General features: G+C 42.6%; 1 protein-coding gene across 1 annotated transcript; it reads right to left on the reverse strand.

Annotated features, from left to right (window-relative positions):
* Positions 1-366: 366 nt before the first annotated feature.
* On the reverse strand, positions 367-16,534 carry KRT23 (keratin 23). The gene is made up of 8 exons (XM_055133420.1): positions 16,133-16,534; positions 9,666-9,748; positions 8,729-8,885; positions 7,326-7,487; positions 7,099-7,221; positions 3,968-4,188; positions 2,419-2,450; positions 367-491 (listed from the first exon to the last, which is right to left on the reverse strand). Exons 1-8 carry the CDS (start codon positions 16,532-16,534, stop codon positions 406-408), a joined length of 1,266 nt encoding a protein of 421 aa, XP_054989395.1. The 3' UTR covers positions 367-405.
* Between the last annotated feature and the right edge of the window lie 2,871 nt (positions 16,535-19,405).

Consider the following 19,405-nt stretch of genomic DNA (forward strand, 5'->3'; position numbering starts at 1 on the left):
TGTTTGGCTGTGCATATTCAAACACTTAGTTCCCTTTGGTCTTTTCATGAACAACAATCCCAGGACCCCTTGTGAGAATAAGACCTTGTCTTGACTTACAACATAAAAAAAGACAGGGTAAAGTAGGGTAGAATTTTATTGGTTACAAAACAATGCACAAAACTAAAGCCCTCTGAAGAATGCTTTAGCCAAGGAAGGCTTTAAACTCATCAGCTCAATCTTTGATTCCAACAAAAATACAACAGTACATTAAGACCATTAGGGAACAGAAGATTCTGACTTTGATAACCCCAAGAATGTCTTAGGATTCACCCATTCGTGTCTGGGCAAAGATGATGCATTGGAAGAAAAAGTTTTTACTTAAAAAAAAGTTTTTACTTTCAAAGGCAGAGGCTTTTGCTGGCCTCAGGAGTGCTTCTGGATCTCATTCACTTGGGAAAGAATTATTCTTCCATTGACGCTTTCCTGCATGATGGCCTTGATCGTTGGGGCTGCAGGTGGTGAGGAAAAGAGGAAGAAAGAGTCACTGCTATGTCTTTGCTCCCACGCCCCACCTGCATGTACCCATCCTTTGTTTCTTTCTTTGGTATTGATTGGCAGGTTCTCTGTACCTCCGATTGATCACCAAGCAATGATCGTGGTGAGCTCTGTGGAAAGTGAAAGTGATCTCTCACTGCAGAACGGACTTTTCTAATACCTTCCAGGAAGCAAGAATAACTGAATAGGGTCCTCAAGACCAAGGTCTTTATCCAGGCCTGTCTAAAACAGAGTCTAGTCTGCTTATGTGGGCCTGGTAGCACTTGCCCCACAGTTTCTAGGAGTTTACATGCTGAGCTCTTCATTTTAAGATCTGAAGAAGAAACCATGTGAGAGCTAAGTGAGATGCCAGGGAATCTCTCATAGGCACTTTCTCATGGGCACAGTTGTTTTGGTTTTGTTTCAATCTGGTTTGTTTCAATATACACCCTTTGCCATATCGGCAAACTGACTCTAGCCAAGAAGGAAGTATGGGTCCTTTAGTACATTGTGCCACCCTACGAATGGGGTGGAATCTCCAACACCACATCTGGGTGGGGAGAGGCAAAGGTACCATTTGTTTAGACAGAAATTAGAGCAGCTAATCTGTGGTGTTTTCTCCAACTCAAATTTCTCCCTTCCTTCCTTCCTTCCTTCCTTCCTTCCTTCCTTCCTTCCTTCCTTCCTTCCTTCCTTCCTTCCTTCCTTCCTTCCTTCCTTCCTTCCTTCCTTCCTTCCTTCCTTCCTTCCTTCCTTCTTTCCTTCCTTCTCTCTTCCCTCCTTCCCTCCTTCCCTCCTTCCTTCCTTCCTTCCTTCCTTCCTTCCTTCCTTCCTTCCTTCCTTCCTTCCTTCCTTCCTTCCTTCCTTCCTTCCTTCCTCCCTCCCTCCCTCCCTCCCTCCCTCCCTCCCTCCCTCCCTCCCTCCCTCCCTCCCTCCCTCCCTCCCTCCCTCCCTCCCTCTCTCTCTCTCTCTTTCTTTCTTTCTTTCTTTCTTTCTTTCTTTCTTTCTTTCTTTCTTTCTTTCTTTCTTTCTTTCTTTCTTTCTTTCTTTCTTTCTTTCTTTCTTTCTTTTCTCTCCCTCTCTCGTTTTTGGGCCAGACCTGGCAATGCTCAGGACTTACTCCTGGTGGGATTGGGTTGTCAGGAATTGAATATGAATTCCTGACAGTATGAAGTGTCAAGAATTGAACCCCGGTCAGCTGTGTGCAAGGCAAGTGCCCTACCCTCTGTAGTATCATTAGGGCCCCCAAACTCAGATTCATTTGTGGCCCCCCACAAATGAAAGTGTTCCTTTCCCCAGACTGATTTATTATGACTCTTACCTGAGATGTTAAAGGCAGTCTGAGGAAATAAGGTTTATACTCAAAGTAACTTAAGAATATTGGGTTAAACAAACTGAAAGTTTTCTTCTTGCTTGCTCCAATTCCCACCTCTACCCAATATCTAAAAGACTAAAATGTGACATGACAGTTCATGAAAAGGGCGGTGATGTATGGTATTTCCAAAGGTATCTGACAGAGAACATGTCTTTCATAATCCACAATTAATATCTCATGGAACATTTAGTGTTCAACAGAATAGTTTTGGAACTGAATGTAAAATGACTTATGACTTCCCCATAAGTTAATGGGATATCATTATAGAAATGATAATTTTGTTCAGCTTTACAACTTGCAGAGCTTTCACACATATTGTTGGGGACAACCTTGAAAGCACGTTTTATTCTATCATTATCTAATTTGTCAAATTAATTCAAACTCCTGATCATTGGGGAGCAAAATAAAAAATGAATCCAGGACATTTGGGAGCATATTTAGGATTATACATGCTACAGAATAGATAAATGTGCTGATTCATTAAGGAAGAAAAGGTAGAGTCAAACTGTAAAAGAATTTTTTTTTACCTTTCATGCTTGACTTGGATTTCTCCATTGTCCTATAAAAGTGATAAATGTTAAAGCTCATTTTATTGTTAGCAACGATCATAAAAACATTTCAACTTCCTTTGACTGCTTGTAAATTCCTAGCTCTTCAAGAGGGTACTTGTCCAAGATCAGCAATCTTGGGGTTATGAGTTGCTGGGGTACCTTCCAGGACACTGAGACTCTGATGCTTCCTTCTCACTAACTCTGGGGTTGGACAAGTCCTTTCTCTCAGCTGATTTTACCTCCACCAGATTCTTTCAGGACGAACCACTTGTGCACTTCTCCCATCAGACCATCGAAACTTTGGCCTAATAACATTTTATTTATGTATTAACAACAACAACAGCCTATGAGTTAAAGAACTGTATCTTGGGCAGTAAGGAGTTGAACTGTATCTGGACTCTCTAATCTTTCCTTTAGGATAAAAGAATGCATATATAACCCTTTTTTGTTGGGGACAGATATGGCTTCTTTTCTAGATGCTCAGAAATACAAGACTGAATATCTTGACATCACAATCTTCTACAGATTTTTTCCTGCTTTTAGGCAATTATATATATATATATTTTATATATATATAAATATATATATACATATATATTTTGTTCCCTCTGCTCAGCAGAGCTTGCTGGATTTTATTTTTTTTAATTATTTAAGAATTTTTTAAATTAGTAAATCACCATGAAGTACAATTGCATACTTACAAACTTCCATGCTTGCATTTCAGTCATACAATGATTGAGTACCCATCCCTCCACCAGTGTCCATTTTCCACCACCAATGCTCCCAGCATCCCTCCCACCACCTCGACCCTGTCCCCACATCCCACCTCACCTCTGTGGGAGGGCATTCCCTTTAGCTCCCTCTCTCCTTTTGGGTGTTGTGGCTTGCAGTAGAGGTATTAAGTGGCCATCATGTTTGGTCTATAGTCTACTTTCAGCATGCGTCTCCTATCCCGAGTAGATCCTCTTAGCACCCTTTACTTGGTGATCCCTTCTCTAACTGAACTTAGGCAATAATATTTTTACACCCCATGTTCACCCCCTATTTTGGTTTGGAGCATCAACTGTATGCATTTACAATGGAAAATACCCAGTCAAACCTCTATTATTATTTCTTTCTGGAGATTTTAACATTATTTTTTCCTATTCTATTCTACGTATCTATCTTTGGGCCAAACCCAGCTGTACTCAGGGCTTATTTCTGGCTTGGTACTCAGGGATCATTCCTGGTGGACACAGGGTTGGGGGCTCCAGATGGGATCTGGGGATCAAACCCAAGTTGACTGCATGCTGGGTAAGCACTCACCCACTGTACTATTGCTCCAGTTTCTTTAACATAAATTTAAACTGTGTACCTCAAAGCTCAGAATTCTAGTAGGAGTAGCTGATTCGGTCACACTCACTGTATCATGAAATACAACTAAATCTTAGTCTCCTCTGGGGCAACTCAACTTAAACCTTTCTGGTGAATGCCCAGATGCGAGCTGTTGCCCATGAATCCTCATCTCTGCCAGTCCCCATCTTACCCGTCTCCTTCTCCCTCCAGGAGCTGGCGGTAGGTAGCAATTTCTTGCTCTAGGTGGGTTTTGATGCCCAGGAGGATCTTGTACTCATTGTTCTGTCGCTCCAGGTCATGGCGGAGCTGCCGCAATTCCTCCTCATAGTGGGAGATGATGCGTTGCATGTCCTGGAGCTGACATGAGTATCGAGACTGGGTCTCCGACAGCATGCTTTCCAAGGCAGATTTCTGAAAGAGGAAAGGACCTTTCTTTCATTGCTTGGTTGATGGTTTGCTGGATGCAAGAAGAGGTGATGGTGGAGTAGCTAGAATAGGCCGAGCTGGCTGGACTCACTAGTGAGCACCAATGGTGTGAAATAGGGAGATAATACCCACCACATAGGGCCTGGGTAGCTGCCAAGATGAGAAGCAGAGCAAATTTTCAGGTTTCAGGGCTTGAGCCGAGCTGTGATGGGATTTTGAAGCCTGATTTCTAGAGAGGAAAACTTTGGGTCTGGGAGCTCTTGGTGGATCTGGGAGTGACTTAAGAGGTGCTTTGGGGACTGGGCCTCAATTGCCTGATCCTGAGTTCCTCCCACCTCTTTTCTGGGGCTACACTGCTTCCTCCTGCAACAAACAGCAGTGGAACAGTTTCTGGCCTCAATGTCTTCAGAGATGGACTAAAGGAGGCTGCCGGATGGGATGGAGGGCACCAGCTTGGATTTCTAGATTTTTCTTTTTGCCTGAGCACATTATGAATATCTCCCTGATACTGTACAGGACACACATATCCTGAAAACACATTGAAGTTTATCTGACATTCAGGTTTAACTGGGCCTTTTGCTTTGGTAAAAGAAGCCAAGCAGGACTTCTCAAGCAGTTCAGTTCTTCTTCTTCTTCTTCTTTTTCTTCTTTTTTTTTATGGCAATGAGAACAAATGGTTCTTTCAAGAACTGTTCAAGAATATTCTAGAATCTGTGCCATGAAGTTGCTGGGCTAGGAGACAGAGGAATGCAGAGCAAAGCCTGGTTCTATTTGGATTTTCCACTTGTATTTATGGAATAAAACCTGTGTTTTGTAAGTGTGTGTGTGTGTGTGTGTGTGTGTGTGTGTGTGTGTGTGAGAGAGAGAGAGAGAGAGAGAGAGAGAGAGACAAAATTGTTTCTATTGAAAGAAATTTAGAGAGATGTGAGGAAGGAAACATGGTGTTCTATAGAATGGAAAAAAACTAAAACCTGCATTTTCAAGAGTGTCTCATGCTGGTGCTGGAAACTCCTATTTTCTCCTGGCTCCTGACTCTCAAGGGCTCTAACCCTGCCTGGCCTGGGAACACATTTCTCTAGTTTCCTCACTTCCTGTGTGCCTAGAGGGCTATTTTATCTCTCCCTCTGCTTTTGAACTCCTGATCCCTCTTATCCCTCAGCCCAAGGCCTTCCGGCTTTGTTGTTGAGAAAATGGAGACCTTCAGGGAAGACTCTTCCAAGACCTTCTTTGGAATATTCCCACCACCCCCCAGAACCCATATCTACTCATTTATTCTTTGTTGCTGCAAAAGAAGCCATTTGTGCTCCCTCTCAGCAATTGTCCATTCACCACTCAGTACCCTCTTCTCTCCTAAATGACTCCTACCAGCCTTTATACAGAAAAATTCCACCCGCCTTAAGAATTTTCTTCTATAGTCACATCTACCTCCAGTGGTTTCCAATTTCTTTGCTTTCTTTCCCCATACAACCAAGCTCCTCAAAATGTTGTCCTGTACCTGCTGTTTCAAATTCCTCTCGACCCTTCACTAAAGCTCAAGGTCATGCAGTTTCACACTATTGTGATCCCGTAGCTTCAACTTCTTTTCCCATCTCTTCTTTAGCTGTCTCTCTTTCTTTGTTCTTTTGCTCACTCCATGCAAACTCATTGACTTCCCTGCTGTCTCACCAAGCCATTGGGCACACCTGGGCCTCACTGCCTTTGTCTGCTGTTGGCACTCGAAAACGCCTCACACAGTCATCCAATATAATTCCTTTCCACTGTTAGGACTTTGCTTAATGGTCACTGAAATAGTGACATCCTTTTCCGAGCACTTAGCTAAGATGCCAAGTATTCACCGTGGCTTGCCCTTGCTTCTATTCTTTGAACTCTTTCATCATGTAACATGGTGACTACTTGTGCCTTTACTGCCTGTAACATAGAATGCAAATACCTATGGGATATACAATCTTAGGGAGTGAAAGTTTCTGTATTGCTGAGTCCTCAGGGCCAAGGGCCGCATCAGAGGGTAGAATGCATAGCAATGGGAATGCACCCTGCTGTCCTCACAAGGTTGTTGTGAAATACTTTGTTAAGATGTTTTGAAAATGATCCAACACTGTAATTATTTCTGTACTCAGGGTTATTGCCTCGACAGTGCACATTTTGTCTCTATCATTACAGAGGCCTAAAACATAACATTAATTTACCACAGGCACCTGCCACAAAAGGAACTCATTATTTTCTCTCCAAGACCTAGGACCGAGTAGCACTGGGAATTCTATGAATGAATGAGTGAGAATGATAAGACTCAAATAGGCCACACAGGGAATCAAATGATTGATCATACTAAATAAGTTTTGAGTGCCATGACACTCATACAAAGTGTTTAAATTATAAAATACAAAAGATAACAAAAAATGACTTTGACTCAAGAATTTATAAACTTTCTGGGTGACGAAACACCTACATAATGCATAGAGTGGTTCTTTGAAGCCAGTCGGGACACCACTTCACAGTAGCAAAAATTTCTCTTATTTTGGATTTGGGGAGCGCCCTGATTGTGAGTACATAGAATAGTGATAGAGAAAATGGGACTCTACAGCTGCTCCACTCACCAAATACTGCCCAATTACCACTGACCACTTACTAGTTTTGAGACCTTGGCTTACTCAACTATGGAGGGGTTTGGTTCCCTTATCTCTAGAATGGAGACATGAGGACCTACTTGTCCTCTTAGGACTGATGCCATTGATGAACTCTCTAGTACACTGTCTGGTACAACATGGATACTCGGTTTATCACAAAAAATTTGGCAGGAAAGTGGGGAGTGACAGAGGTTGCATGGGAGGAGGATGCTTGTCTGATGAGAGGTTGAGGAAAGCTGGGTGAAGGAGGTTGCACCTGGCACATACTCACCCTGCTGTATTGTGCCTGCAGATCAATCTCCAGGGCCTGGAAAGTGCGTTTCAGCTCATGGATGTCATTTTGGTTGCTTGGCACAGTAGTTGGACTTGTCACCTCCTGGGCCATGGCTGCTGACTAGGAGGCCAAACAAAGGACAAAGGGGCCGGCAAAGGGATGGCATTGGCATGGGAGTCACATGAAAATTAAAGCTTTGGGAGGTCTAGGAATCTTGTTTTTACCTGCTCCTTGTACCAAGCATCTAACTCTTGGTGCTTTTTCTTTATTATAAGCTCATATTCGTGTCTCATATCTTCCAGGACTTTAATTAGATCTTCCCCCGGGGTTGTATCTATCTTCACATTGACCTTGAAGTCACTTGGCACCTGCTGTTCCTCCATTTCCTGCTCAATAACAGATAAAGAAAACAAACCAGTGGTGACAAAAGAGGACACAAACCTGTTTCACCTTTCTTTCTTCTTTCTTTGTTTCAGCTGTTTCTACATTCAAACAAATAGTTGGTTGCTATTCTTTCACTAGTTTACTCAAGTTTCTCAGCTATTACTTGTGGATAACAAAACAGGTTCCCTCCCTCCTTTAAAGTAAGTTTTTATAAAATCAAGATTAGTGTCAGACAGGTCTCTGTGATTACCGACTTAATTCCTGGTTGGAGACATTTCTCAAAGAACCATGATTCCTTAGCATGTCAAAAATTCTTTGGCAAAAGTTCTTGGGAAATGATAACACAATTGAGCATTTCAGCTTCTAGACCAGAGGTCTGGGAACAAGTTCAGTCACCCAAAGTCAAAAGTTGTAAAGGTTTTTAAAATCTTTGTCAAGGCATTTTAACTTTATAGGACTGATATATCATAAAAGCTAAGAAACCACAGAAAAGTTTAAACTCATAATGAGTCTAACCAGCTGATCAGAAAGTAAGATTTTTTGGTGTTGCTTAGCAATGTGATGGACGGTAACTTTATAAAAGTCAGTTAAAGGCTTCTGGAAGTTAAGAGTTTTTGTTTGTTTTGATTTGTTTTAATGACTCTTGAAATTAGGATTCTTTGTTTATTTTTAAATTTTGGGAACATACCTGGTTATGTTCAAAGATTATTCCTAGATCTGTACTCAAAAATAATCCTGATGAGGCTTGGGGACCATATATAATGCCAAGAATTGAACTGGGGTTGGCTACATGCAAAACAAGTGCTTTAATCCCTTTTCTATCCCTCCAGACCTGGAAATTTGGATTCTTAATGTTGCCTCTAGTCATATTTACCTTGCTCAGTGGAAGAGTCTTTTTTATTCTATAGACCCCCAATTTGCAGCATATCAGGCTCATGAAGGAAGCTTAATCTCACACATTAAGAAATATCATGTTAATAAATGAGTCTTGGCAAACATTGCCTGTTCACAAAATTGTTGGCCAATTTATTGTCAATTGTGTTTTGACTGTTGTATGTTGATGCGTGAGTCAAGACACTTGAAGTTGGAAAAATGAGATACTCTTGTGGTTCCCTCCAACTTACTGTTTGAAGGACTACAGCACTGGAAATCTCAGAGGTGGCTTCCTGCATGGTTACTGCATCAACTGAGCTGGGCATATCAGCAGCTGTGCTGGTTTTCAGGGGCGCCTGAGGAGACTTACCTGCTCATGACGCTTCTTCATGAGGATGAGCTCTTTCCTCATTCCCTCAACCTCCTGTTCCAGGTCAGTTGTGACAATGGTTAGATCATCCAAGTTTTTTCGGAGAGCCTCAACTTCAATTTCCAGGTCTTTCTTGAAGGAATGTTCATTTTCATACCTTTGGTCAGAAGGAGGGGATAAGAATAACTTGTTTGGGAAGGGCTTTGCAGGGATTCATCTCAGAGATGTGTCTCATTTTTAGGGCTTGGGGAGTAAATAAAAACATGTTATATATCCTTTGTATGACTGTTACCTGCAGTTTTTTTCCAATGGTGGTGGCTCAAATTTTATTTTAATCAAGTAATAGTCATGTACCCACTGCTTAGATTCAGTAACTGTTGTCATTGACTTTATAGATAGTATGCCCTGTATTTTATATAAAGTAACTGATATACATTATATTTGTATCCCTAAATACTTGAGAAAAATGTATTTTAAGAAAAAACTATTATAAATGAATATAAAAGTTATCACCCCTAAAAATAATGAACTCTTAAATATCATCTGATTCTTGCTTCATACATAAATCTGTATACTATTATATTATACTGTTATATTCAGTGTTTGAAAACCAGCCATGCATTATTATTATACATTTATAGTCTCTGTTAGTAAGTTTTACAAGGGTAATAGCAGGATAAATTTTCCTTCTGCAAATAAGGACAAAATCAAAGTTCAAGAGAGATAATGCAGCAGGTAAGGTGCTTGCCTCGCATGTGGCTGATCACGGTTCTATCTCTGGTACTCTAAGCACTACTAGGAGTAACTCCTGAGCACAGAGCCAGGAATAGCTCCCAAGAACATCCAGCTGTGTGATACTTATCCCAATCAAAGATAAAAGAAAGAGCAAACCCCCAAACAAAACCAGCCCCCACGGCACTATGATGAAGTTGCTTACTTGAGGCTGAAGTCATCAACTGCCATCCTGGCATTGTCGATAAGAAGAATAATATGCGCGTTGGTCTGCTTGCCATCCACTATCTGAAAAAATAGGCACCAGGAGTCATTTCTGTTGGACACACTCCCAGAGAGCTGCCTTTCTGTGCTCTAGTCTCTGGGATATAGGACCATAATCTCTGTTTCTGGCAGCAGCACAAGGAACCATCAAGTTCCTAGCATTTATTGAGCACATACTAAGTGCAAAGACTAAGAATCACTTTACCACAGGGATGAGGTCTTTGACCAGTTCCTCTGTCTTTTCTTACACTGGGTTTAGCAGACAGAATTATGCTGTGTTGGACAGGATGGCTCACAGAAAGGAGGAGAGATAGGATGCAGCAGGCCTCTCCCTGTTCAATACAGGCCTGAATACTTCGCTCCAGCTCCTCCACTGCTGAAGATGTTAAACGGAGAGTCTGACACTTTCCTTGTTGTGAAATTAGTCTGGCTCTGCTAAAGCGCAATAATTATTTCAGATGAACATAATTGTTTCCTGTGATAGCATTTGTGTTTCTGATCAGTGATAAAGAACAAAGTATCACTGATACAAAGTCTCACAGATACAAAGTATCACTGACATAAAGTATCACTAACATTAGTTTGTCAGGTGAATTTTTAATGCATTTTATAATAGTCATCACACACCATCATTATTTTCCTACCCAAAGTGACTATAGTCAGACACAGAACTCATAGGCATGCATATGTTTTTAACTTATGCCATAATGAGATTGTCTCAATTATAACTATTAAAACATTAGCTGATATAATTATTAATGAAACTGCTTAATACATTTTATGGCAAAGCCTCCAGTTAAAGACTTTCACTAGATCTTTATCAACTTTTTAAACATTATTTATTTATTTATTTTGAAGTAAAAACAGATTTTTATTTGGAGGTGTTTAGGAAGGGGAAGGAGGGAGAGAGAGAGAGTGAGAGAGAGAGTAAATCGCTTGTTAGAGAATTCGGGGAGAGCCCCCCCACACCCCAGCAATAGGAATGAAAGCATGAAAGTACACATCTCAAGAGGGGACATGTGGGTGACACATGTGACACACTGGGCACAAGCAGCACCTGGGCTCGGGCATCTTATATGCCAACTTTTTAAACTTTAAAAGCCAAAGGACCGTTGGAAATTTCCACCTGAAAATTGTGTGGACATACATAATTCACAAACACTTTTAGGTAGTTTTCATCAGAGAAAGAGTGCACATGTTTATCACTGTTCTGGAAAATGAGGTGGAGAGGTCTCAGTGTCAAAAGTACAAAATGATTTACGTGCCAAGTATCGCTCTCCTGAGACCTGCATGAGTTCCTTTTACTTCTAGTAACGGATCATCAGTGTTCGCTTGAGATCTTCACTCCAGGATGTGGGCTTCAGTCTCTGCATTTACTCAAGAAGGGGTTTACCCTAGACACCAGTGACCTTTGTGGACCTTGCTCTAAACGTCTTTAATTTAACTGGAACCAGAGAAGCTTGTGACATTCCCATGGTATTTACATAAATGATCTCTTTATTTAGAGAGGATTTTTCTTAGGACAAAGTTATGCCTTGAGACAATGGCTCCTTTTAAGAAATCAGATCCTATTTCAGCTCCACTGACTGCAAGGAATCTGGGATCATGAATGCACAATAGCAGGACTTAAATAACTTGCTGTTGGGTCAACACTGAGTCTGGAATTGGAGAACAGGGTCTGGCCTAGCACCCAGGAGCTGAATGGCGGAAGATGTCTGTATCACAAAAATTCCAGGGTTTCTGTGGTGGGATGCATTTTATTTTTATTTTATTTATTTATTTATTTATTTATTTATTTATTTATGCTTTTTGGGTCACACCCGGAGATGCACAGGGGTTACTCCTGGCTGTACACTCAGGAATTACTCCTGGCGGTGCTCAGGGGACCATATGGGATGCTGGGAATCGAACCCCGGTTGGCCAAGTGCAAGGCAAATGCCCTACCCGCTGTGCTATGGCTCTAGCCCCGCTGTGGTGAGATGTATTTTAAACTCTTGCTATTTAAGCTGGGAGACTACTAAACTGTTTATCCCTGCCAAATTACTTTCTCTTCCCTGGTAGATTCTGAATTTTACTAGGACTACCACGTTGCTGTGAAGAAAGGATTCTTCGGGTACTTCCTGATCATCCTTCTTAGTGCTCTCTATGGGACTTTTTATTATTGTTATTATTATTATTATTATTATTATTATTGAATCACCATGAGCTATTGTTACAAAATTTTCATGTTTGAGTTTCAGAGTCATACAATGATTGAACACCCATCCCTCCACCAGTGTACATTTTCCACCACCAATGTCCCCAGTATCCCTCCCCCACCACCCCATTCCACCCCTCTTCCTGCTTCTATGGGAGACAATTTCCCTCTTACTCTCTCTCTACTTATGGGTATTATGGTTTCCAATACAGATAATGAGAGGCCATCATATCTGGTCCTTTACCTACTTTCAGCATACATCTCCCATCCCGAGGCATCCCTCCAACCATCATCTATGGGATTTTCTTATCTATTTCCCCAGAATCTTTATTCTTGACATTTTCTAAACTTACGGGAAATGGGAAATAGTATACTCACTAAAGCCTGGGGCCTCTTGAAACTTATTCTCTGACATATGTACCAAGGTATCAACTGTGCACTCAGAAAATCCAAACCATGCACTGTTGGCTGATTAGATTTTGCTCTAAATGAAATTAATAATTTAACCATTGCAAAGTCCACCTCAAGCAAGAGTCTGATTCTCTCAATCAGCATTCTCATAGCACCAAGTGGTGAGTTCAGAAATGCAGGTGAACCACTGTATATTTAAAACCTGAAATTATTTCCCACTTGTCAGGTTACAATATTAAGAAGCTGCTACTACTTCCTCGACATAGGACTAGACATGGTCAGCTTGAGAAAGAATGTACAAGGCAAGGGTTTTGCATAAATTATGTTGTCATGAATCACCGGGGTTCTCCCTGAGGCTCCAAGTCCATACTTTTGAAAGGATTGAGTTGGATTATTAGTACAGTCTCATTGCTCCAGGATGTGTAATATCCTTCTAGAAAGAGGAAAACAGAATTTTTCCCCCTGCAAACTTGAATGCCAAATATAGTGCCATTGAGGTTCATTCTGATATCCTGATATCACAGAGCAAAAAGTTCAGTTCATGGGGCTGCTAGTGTGGCCTCTTGACCTCATATCTCTTCATTCTCAGCAATGGAAAACAAATTATCAAATGCTTTCTTTTCAGCAGATCGACTTTAGGAGGGAGAAACTCCAAATCAATAAAAGTGAGTTTTTTGTTGAAATATTGAATATAATCAAAGTAAAGTGAAATTTACCAGTTACACATGTGGGGTGGGGGGCTGGGGAAGTGGGGGGAAGGGAGGAAGTATACTGTGATTCTTGGTGGTGGAATATGTGCACTGGTGAAGGGATAGGTGTTTGAGCATTGTATAACTGAGACTTAAACCTGAAAGCTTTGTAACTTTCCACACGGTGATTCAATAAAAGAATAAATTAATTTTTAAAAAGTTCAGTTCAGTATTTCAAAAGGATTGGATTTAGTTTTGAGCTGCATTCTTGAAATCTTTGAAATAATGTTGAATGTCCCTGGAGTGTGGGTGTGTAGGATTTGCTTTTTCTACTGAGAGCACTCCTCAAGGCCCAGGAACGGGTCACCCAGGGAAACTGGAGTATTTCTTTGGTTTCCGTGTATTTACCTCTCCACAGGGGAGACTGGATATACGGTCTCAACTCCAAAAATTTCCTCAAACACAGAGGATTCATAAGCCAAAACAAGAAATTCATGAAAGAATGTAATTCAAAGCTGAGACACGTCTTATTGTATGTCAGGATCCAGGGCTGCCTTGGAGGAGGGCAAAATGCTCCTCTGTTGTGTGGCACAACCTCGTTTTTCTCAATTATGTTTCCAAGAAGTTAGGGTATCCCTTGGTCTACTCATCTATAAATTGGGGGTGGAAAAAGACCTATTTGGGTCTGGAAGATTACTCATTAGACCGGAGCACATGCACTGCACACAGGAGTCCTGGATTTTAACTCCAGACCATATGGTTCCCTGAGCACTACTGGAAGCAACTCTTGAGCTGGGAGTAGCCCTTGAGCACCGAGTGTGACTTTAATCCAAAATATCCCCCCAGAAGACTTGCTTCACAGAATGGCATGATGTATATGTACATGTACTACACATTAAACAGTGAAACTAGAAAGCATTATTTTTACTGATAAATAAATGTCATTTGAAAATGGGGTCAACTCGTCAGCGCCGTGCTCTGTGGTAATTATGAGGCCACTGGAAATAGACCTGGGTTGAATCTTGACTTCACCTCTTGCTGGTGCTTTGGACGCGTATCTCACATTTCATCACTTTCATATCTTTACAGGTTTATTGTGAGAATTGAGGTAGATGTGCTTGGACCACTGTAGAAAGTATGGGACACCATCGATTCAACCCCCGCATTGGCAGTTGGTGTACAAGTGCTCAATCAGCATTTCCCTCGCCTTTCTGCTGTCTGTTAATGAATTATTTCATCGGGTCTAACTTACATTCTTTTTTTTTTTTTTTTTGCTTTTTGGGTCACACCCAGGGATGCTCAGGGGTTACTCCTGGATCTGCAATCAGAAATTACTCCCAGCTTTGCTTGGGGGACCATATGGGTTGTAGGGATTGAACCTGGGTCAGCCAAGTGCAAGGCAAATGCCCTACCCGTTCTATATCAAACTGGCCCCTAACCTTACATTCTTATAGCGGTTGTATTCTCAGCCAATCATTTAAAAAATCTTTCTTTTCCATTCCAAAACAAAAGAAACTTTATTAATAAAAAACACTGTGGTGAAGTTTGTTGAGTCATTTTTTTTAAGACAACCAGGTACTATATAGTTAAAGTAATTACACAGTCAGTTATTAGGTTGATTATTCAATAATTAGGGTTCATTATGAGGACATATTTATATTATCTTGATTGGTTCTTCCTACATTCAAGCCAGGCTGATGGAACATTGAGAAATATTATTCCATAAATATTGGAAATCTGTGCTGGTCTTTCTAGAATAGGTGAAATGCATCTTACAGGGGATTTTTCAGGAGTCACTTTATAGAAGAAAAAAGCTATTTAATTTTGAAACATAACCTACAAGATGACTGGTGTTCATATCTTTTAGCCAATATAACTGGGTATCTCAGAAGGGAAAAGTCTATGTTTAAAAACATTTCATTGAAATTTTATTTATTCTTTTGGCCAAAGTCCTCATAATCCAACATAACTCTAAGGGTCCAAAATAAGGCTAATATTATTAGAATTCTAATACTGTTTTAATTATATTATTATTAGAATTCTCCCCAGCAAGCTATTGAGAGTATCTTGGCAGAGCCTGGCAAGCTACCCGTGGCGTATTCAATATGCCAAAAACAGTAACAGGTCTCACAATGGAGATGTTACTGGTGCCCGCTCGAGCAAATCTATGAACAACGGGACGATAGTGCTAGAGCAATCAGTCTGAGTTGTGAGTAGCTGGAACTCACAGCTTCCAAGAGCCCGTGAGAGATCTGTAGGGGCATCACAATGAAATGGCTGGCTGTGGGGTGACAGCTCATCAAAACAATACTATTCAGTTTTGTGATGGTGGAGGATCACATGTCTCCAGAATGACATGGGGGTGAAGAGCGGCAGGACTGAAGTACAGAGAAAGCAAAGGCTTCTGCACTTGGTACTCTGAGCACGGATGTTGAGCACTGACCCAATCGTTTCTGTTACATCACTGGGTCAAAATGATCTTGCAGAGAGGCTGGAGAGATAGTTGTGTGGGTAGGTCACTTGTCTTGCTTTCAGCTCACCGGGACTTAGTCCCTGACATCCCATATGGTCCTCTGAGCACTGTCAGGAGTGCCCCCTGAGCACAGAGGAAGCCCTGAGCATGGACAGGTGTGGCCCCAATCCCCCCCCAAAAAAAGCACATACAAAGAAATAAACAAAATCCTCAAAAAATGAATTAATGGGGATGGGTGCGGGATGCCACAGCCACAGCCTTTATAAACAAACAGCAACCAGCAACAACTAAAAAGATTCTTCATGGAGGCTGGTCCTCAGATATTATTCAGGGGTGTGTGTGAAAAATCAAGAAGCTTATTTTGAAAACCCTCTAAAATGTTTCTGTATTTTCTACTGTCTTCATCTACCCCATCATTCATGTATAGAAATACGCATATACATAACAGACTTTCCCAAGTCCAAATGGAAGGCATAATAAGAAAAGATCCTTAAATACTGGTGCACAGTTCTTTTGAGCTTTTTGCCATTTCCCTGAAAATTGTCTTTTGCCCAGCCTTCTCTCTCTCTCTCTGGATCCCAGAGAAAAGCAGCCCTTTTGCAACCCTTTAGAATCCTCAGGGCTACCCGGGATCTTACCTGCTCCTGCAGGCGGCTGATGTTTTCCTCGTACTGGGAGTAATCTTGTTTATTGTCGCTCTCTCTCTGCTGGTGCCAGTTTAGGATGCGACTCTCCAGCTTCGTGTTGGCCTCCTCCAGGGCTCGTACCTTGTCCAGGTAGGAGGCCAGACGATCATTGAGGTTCTGCATGGTCTCCTTGCCATTTCCACCTAGAAGGGACCCGCCTTTTCCTGACCCCCACGGCCCCCCAGGGCGCAGGCAGCTTGGCTGGGCGAAGGAGAGGGAGATGCGCACGCCCCCGGCACCTCCATGCACGCTGGGAGGCCGAGGGTAGCAGCTCCCTGGCCGGCCCCTGCTACCTCCTGCGCCGCTGGGGAGGGACCCCGAGGGGGTCTGGCTGAAACCGCGGCTGCAGTTCATGGTCCCATCTGTGTGTGGGGCCGGGCTGGGCTCTGCTCGGCTCCCTGGCACCCGACCGGCTCAGTGAACCGCCCCAGACTGGCCCGGATGGTTTTATGCCCTTTGCTGTGGGAGTTCCCTTCGCTGACAACTGTACCAACAAGATTGTATCTTGTGCAACATGTGTTTCCTCTTGGTCAATCCCGAAGCGCCCCTGGGCCTTCACACCCCGTGTTGTTGTTTAGGGCCCCACTGGGCAGCAGCTGTGCCCAGGAGGCGTGGGCAGCTCCTGGTGTGGGCAGCCCAGGAGGCGGGGTAAGGAGTGTCCGGTGTCCTGCTAATCTCTCCCTCGTGTTTTCCCATTGGCCACCGAGCTGAAAAGGGTCAGGTGTACACACACACACACACACACACACACACACACACACACACACACACACACACGAATCCAGAGCCCTTTCCCTGCTCCTGCAGCTCGAAGGCAAGGGTGGGAGCGACCCCGGAGGAAAGGGCCAGAGCCGCCCAGATTCTCAGGTCCCAGAGAGGAAACTATCCTGGGAGCAGGTTCCTGAGCATCGGCTGTCTCAGTGGCCGTCCCCTGTTTGGTGGAAAGTACTTTCAAAGGAATCATGCTTGAGAACAAGCCCTCAATTATCAGTAATTAATGAACGGCCTGAACTTCCAGGATGCCTTTCATCCCCGCACTTCGCTAAAACAAACACGTCCTGCCTGAGTTTGGCGGGACTGCCCCTGGCCGGCAGCCCAGGACTCAGAGCCGGCTGCCGGGTGCCCGTGCCCTGTCACGGGGCGGGGGGTGTGCAGAAAAACAGGGATCAGGCTACCTACTGGCTAGCTAATTCATGAGCTTCAGGAACCCTAGGCTTTGCCAAGGGAAAGGTGAGCAAGTTGGGGGCGGGAGCCACGTGCTGGGGGCTGGCAGCTGGGACTTAAAGGGGACTTGGGAAGAAACTGTCAACATGAAGGAGGGTTTTAGCATTTTTCTGTCCATGCATGAAGTGCAGGGGTATGGAAAGAAGATATGGAGGTGGGCCATGCACAGGTGGGATTCTTCCATCACTCGGACTCATCCTCCTGAGAGCGAATCCTGACAGTCTGTTCAAAGCTTCTTTTTCCTAAAGGTAAATAATGAGACTTCCTGGTAAATAGAGCCCTTTGATATTTCTTCTTTATTCCACACAATACCCTTGAAAAAGACCATTATTTGCCAGGAATTTTTTTTTAATTGAGGTAAAACAAGTCTCACAATAGAGTTGTTACTGGTGCCCGCTCGAGCGAATCGATGATCAACGGGATGACAGTGACAGTGACAGAGGTAAAATTAGTTTATAACATTTTCAGATGTACTTCATTCTCATTCTGCATTTTATTTAAAATGTCGAGGGTTATTATATATAGTAATGTACACTGGTATCATGGGTATTATGTGTATATTATATTGGATATATTCTATGTCTACATTTATTCATTTATTAGTTAGCTTATTTAAATAGAGTTGGTGAAGTGTTCTTAAGAAAGACTTGTGTTCATCACTGGAAGTCTGGCTTCCTTCCTCCCCCCAAGTTTGTCCACTTTCTTCTGTTTGCTAACCATCACTTTTTCTGTAGCACATGCTTTCTTTTCATTGTCATTTATTTATGTATATTTTTTCTTTTGGTTTGTGGGTCATACTCAGCAGCACACAGGGTTTACTCCCAGCTCTGTGCTCAGGGATCACTCTGGTGGAGTTGGGGGACCATATCGGGTGCTGGAAATTGAACCTGGGTCAGCTGCATGCAAGGCAAGTGCCCTGTGCTGTATTATCACTTTGGCCCAATTTTGTTTATATTTTTTATCTCCCACCTATGGGTGAAATCATTTAATATATGTCTTTGCTACATAAATTAAGTAACCATCTGACTTAATTCACTTAACACAAGTTTCTTAAGGCCCATTCCTGTTGTACCAAACAGGAATACTTAATCTTAAAAATAATAACTGAGTACTAGGCATAGTAACCCTCATTGCTAAGTTCAAGGGCAGCCTTTCTTAAATTCTGCTGTGTGGGTTGGTTAACTCATCTCTGAGGATACGACTCTTTAGATCTCAGGATCCTCTAGGACAAACAGCTTGTCCTCCATCCCCTTCATGGCCGTGCCCACCTACATCCTGCACTTTAGCGGGAGATCTACCCCTATTCTTAGACTGTAATTATTTTTTTTTCTTTTTGGGTCACGTTCGACAATGCACAGGGGTTACTCCTGGCTTTGCACTCAGGAATTACTCTTGGCGGTGTTCAGGGGACCATATGGGATGCTGGGAATCGAACCCGGGTCGGTCGAGTGCAAGGCAAACGCCCTCCCCGCTGTGCTAACTATTTTGTTTCATTCCTCTGGAGCTGCCGGGTTCTGGAAAAAAGTGGTATTGGGTTTCCATATTTTAATATGGAAGTGTGTCTCCTTCTAAGCTTTTTGTAAATGAGTGTTCACTCAGTTGTGAAGAGTTTTAGAGTTAGGATTTTATTTCGAATCCTCCACCCCACCCCACCCCCACCCCTTTGAGATACACTGTGAAACCAAGAAGCCTTTTTCCAAGGCTGAACTAGATAGCCACCGAGGCAAACCCATTCCTCATTAGTAATAAAAGCAACAAATCACTAATGTCTCTGTCGGCCACAATCTCAAAACCTTGCAGACGCGCTCTGCACTTGCCTCATTACACTGTGTGGGCAAAATATGTAACTTTAGTGAGGACTAAAAGAAAACTGGGTGGGGGAGGGGTAATTCAGAGGGAGAGCCCATTGGAAGCGGTCAGTGGTCACTTAGCTCTTTGAGTGTGAAGAGAACAAAAGGTTGACAGGTGAAAGTAGAACAGATGAAGGCAGCATGGACACTT

This window comes from Sorex araneus, chromosome 3 (genome assembly GCF_027595985.1).
Source record: "Sorex araneus isolate mSorAra2 chromosome 3, mSorAra2.pri, whole genome shotgun sequence".
NCBI classification, from domain to species: domain Eukaryota; kingdom Metazoa; phylum Chordata; class Mammalia; order Eulipotyphla; family Soricidae; genus Sorex; species Sorex araneus.

What these genes read in the sequence shown, in the direction of transcription:
- KRT23 (XM_055133420.1), bottom strand. Translation starts at nt 16,534, where the DNA reads ATGAACTGCAGCCGCGGTTTCAGCCAGACCCCCTCGGGGTCCCTCCCC. An exon ending in TGAAGAAGCGTCATGAGCAG is followed by an intron (nt 7,488 to 8,728) that starts GTAAGTCTCCTC and finishes GTTATTGAGCAG; the next exon opens with GAAATGGAGGAACAGCAGGT. An exon ending in ATCCAAGTCAAGCATGAAAG is followed by an intron (nt 492 to 2,418) that starts GTAAAAAAAAAT and finishes CACCACCTGCAG; the next exon opens with CCCCAACGATCAAGGCCATC.